At 46.1% G+C, this 3,587-nt stretch overlaps 1 protein-coding gene across 1 annotated transcript; it reads right to left on the bottom strand.

The window, feature by feature from the left end:
* Nucleotides 1-209: 209 nt before the first annotated feature.
* Nucleotides 210-3,382, bottom strand: SMKR1 (small lysine rich protein 1). Its single transcript, XM_061346845.1, has 2 exons — nucleotides 3,267-3,382; nucleotides 210-761 (listed from the first exon to the last, which is right to left on the bottom strand). Exons 1-2 carry the CDS (start codon nucleotides 3,267-3,269, stop codon nucleotides 561-563), a joined length of 204 nt encoding a protein of 67 aa, XP_061202829.1. The 5' UTR covers nucleotides 3,270-3,382; the 3' UTR covers nucleotides 210-560.
* Nucleotides 3,383-3,587: the final 205 nt, after the last annotated feature.

Raw genomic sequence — 3,587 nt, forward strand, 5'->3', positions numbered from 1 at the left:
GTCTAAGCTAGCTCTCCAGATTTTAACTACAGCGAAAGGAGAGCTGGTGGTAATTTACTAGAGCTTCAGGTACAGCTTATCTGACCAAATGTAGCCAGAATGAGGTGAACCACAGAGATGGCATCTCCTGGCTCTTTGCTGACCCAGAGATGGAGTGTCAGGTGACTAACATAAAATGATGTTCTAGAAATCATACTTAACACTGTCAGTCTGTGGTATCCGCTTTCTGAGCTCAGTTTTCCACTAACACTGTCAGGAAGTGTATCCCATCCATAAAAGAGCAACATGAGTTTGGGTAAAGCAAACCTCACTACAAACCCTTCAGACTACAGAGAGCAAGTTTTATTCCACACAGAACCAGAGGGTGAAGTGCCACAGATGAAAATTCACCAGCACAGCGTCACTCACCATTTGTCACTCTAGGCTGGAGCTGTAATAAGAGTGTCTTTGTATGGACACAACAGGCCAAATATGAGCTAATCACTAGAGTCTAATCCACAAAAATGTCTCTTCTTCCCAGGGGAGCCTGGTTTTCTACAAGTCCTTCACCTTCCAGCCAGTTACTTTGTTTTCTTCTTCTTTTTGGGGGAGCCAGGCCAGGGAAAGCCCCGTAACTCCAGGCAGGCAGCAGCATTGTGGCAGACGTAGTAAGCGTTGAGCATGGCATCTCGGCTGAGGATATCCACTTCCTTCACCACCTTCTGCTTTTTCTTACTGGTGCCTTTACCTTTGCCACGCTTGGGTTTGCTGCGTTTACCTGCCTGCAGAGAGAAAATGAGCACAGAAAGACTCCATTAATCCACATCTTTATTGTCTCACTTCTCAACAGAGGATCCCAACCTATCCTGGAACAACTGTTCCCATTGCATGGGAGTCCTGACTCACAGTAATAGCTCTGAGCCCGTCACCACAGACTCCTGTATTTTGTGCAATTTTATACACAGACTCACAAGTATTAATACATTTTCACCAAATCCATATTTGCTCTATAGGCTGTAATAATGTTTAAAGGCATCAGACAGAGCTAATAAGTATTGCCTTGTGCTTCTCTCTGGCTAAAAAAAGCCTTTTGCACAATGAAAATCATCCATTCTTCCCAATAGCTTTTGTAATTAATGCATTAAGATACGATCCTGATGCAAACTAAGCCTATATTCATCCATTACTACGTGTCTACTTGTGGCTCTGGATCATAAACCAGAAAAGCAGGTCTCCTTTCCACAGCTGTGGCCTTTCCAAGGCTCTGTGATACAGTTGCTCTGTGCCATTAGCAGTACCACAAATAGTACTCCGCCACTCTATGTAGGAAGGTGTTGCCAAGACTCACCAAAGCCCTAAAGCAGGGCAAAAGAATGCTCCTGTTAACTCCAGGTGATTAGTGCTGGTGCCTGAAAGTCCAGCCTCTTGCTTCCAGTAGGGAATTGCCAGAGCCCAATTCACTCCCTGGATTGTTCTCTCATCCACACTGGACACTCCTCACAACAAGCCCAGAGTGTGTCCATGTGGAAGATGCCGCTGCAGGTACTGAGCAACAGAAAGCAGGGTGAGGGACCCAAAGGGATCTCCCACTGCTGCTGTGATGGCGATGGCAATGGCAACACGGAGCCAGGAGGTGGGCAGCATCCCAGGAATGTTGAGGATGGAGCCAGAGCCCAGAGAAAAGGCTGAACAGGAGTATTTACACACTGTAAGTGACTGGAAGTATTTGATCTCTGGTCCAATGTCAAGAGCACTTTCAATACACACCAAGTCACTCAATGCATCTGCCCAGCTACTGTTGTTACTTGCCTTGTTTGCACACTGTAATTAAACAGATCCAAGCACTTCATTAGGAAGAATTAGCACAGGCACAGCCAGAAAGGCCACAGGTAACTACCAGCTGGGCATGAACTAGGAGAAAGCCATATACATGGCATTTTTCATGGCATCAGTTTTAACAAGTCCCTTACAGCTCAGGAGAGTGCAAAAAGAGACAAACATCTGTGCTATGAAAACAGTCAGGGTACAACCTTCAGAGTCAGCCAGGAACAGAATGCGAAGACACATGTACAGATAAAGAAACAAAGTCAAGATTTCCATATAAAACACATAGAAGCACTATCCACAGGAGGGAAAATGAAGAAAGAAACTAGAGTGTGTGCTGCAGCAGAGGTCAGATTGTTCCCCAAACCTGCAGCCCTCCAGCCTGCAAACCACCTGAACCCAGACATGCACTGGCGAAGGTGACAAGCCTTTTTTGCAGACCTCAACTGGGTAGAATGTGTTGAATACTCCATGTGCTGGAATGTGCACACTTCATAGAGTAGATGCTTATGTCAGATGGTCCAGCCAGTCACCTGAATCCTGTTCATGTGCTTCCAGCAGGGCCTCTGGTGGATTCTGTGAGCACAGGGCTGCTCCTGCTCACAATCTGGTTGCAGCTCATCTTTCCAAAGAATGAAGGTGCTTACAAGTAAGGACAAACTGTCCAAGTCTGCAGTGAGGAGCAGGGAATGCCTTTTGCCTACAGCACCCTCACTACTCCTGCTGCCCCTCTGCAGCAGGTACCTCCAACTTCCAGGCTTGAAATGGTCTCCAGCACTGCCAGCAACTCCCTTGTCTTCCCTTTGCCATCTCCCATGGGATGTGGCATCTGTAAGCTGTAATCTGCAGTCAGCTCACACATGGGAGCAACAACCTAAGAGCAGGGGTTCAAGCAATACAGGAAGCCAACAAGCTACAGCATCACACAGCCTGTCAGAAATAACACCTTGCGGGTGTTCATGCACCTTCAGAGGTGCCAGAGCCAAATTGGTGCTACAGCTCTTTAAGGAATTCCAATTCCATAAGGAATCCCAGTATTCCTTAAGGATTTATCAGGCAGCCAGAGGGTGTGTGATGCTGAACAGAGTGTGGTTCCTTTTCAGTGTATAGAGATGGTAGTCATACATACAAGACTTCTCACCCTGATCTCTTATGAGTTTTAAACTATAGACCAGTGTGACATCTGAACACTCTTCAAATGTACTGGGAAAGCCATGTGTGTGCAGCACCTTCATTCCCATACAAACATTAGGATTTGAGGTTTTACGGGATTTGTGTTACATTTTACAGCCTGTAACCAAGAGCAACAAAAGCTGCTCATTCAGTGCATATTTGCACACAAAAGTGAATCTGGGCAGGTCAGTTTATGCACTGCAGCCCTGGGAAGGAACCTTTTGGATGTTAATTTCCATTTCCTTAAAAAGCAGTATCAATAGTCTTGAGAAGAATCAAACCTGCATTACCATGGCTAAGTCTTTACTGAGTGGTGGGACTCCACATCAAGCTCTGAAGATGGACCCTGCAACACATAATCATGCAGCAGGTTACATCTTGTACAAAGCACTGGTGTCATACCTCTTAAACTTGAAAGAGGGGAAATTAAAACTACTTAAAGCTAGTCGTTACAACAGCAGGTCAAGGTGAGCCACACCATATCAGCTGTGAAACCATAGCATCAGGGAATGGTTTGGGTTGAAGGGAACTTAACTTAAAGCTCATCCAGCTCCAATCCCCTGCCACGGGCAGGGACACCTTCCACTAGAGCAGCTTGCTCCAAGCCCCTG

This window comes from Neopsephotus bourkii, unplaced genomic scaffold, assembly GCF_033783945.1.
Source record: "Neopsephotus bourkii isolate Nb327-2 ecotype Australia unplaced genomic scaffold, CSIRO-AGI_Nbou_v1 NB_281, whole genome shotgun sequence".
Taxonomy (NCBI): Eukaryota; Metazoa; Chordata; class Aves; order Psittaciformes; family Psittacidae; genus Neopsephotus; species Neopsephotus bourkii.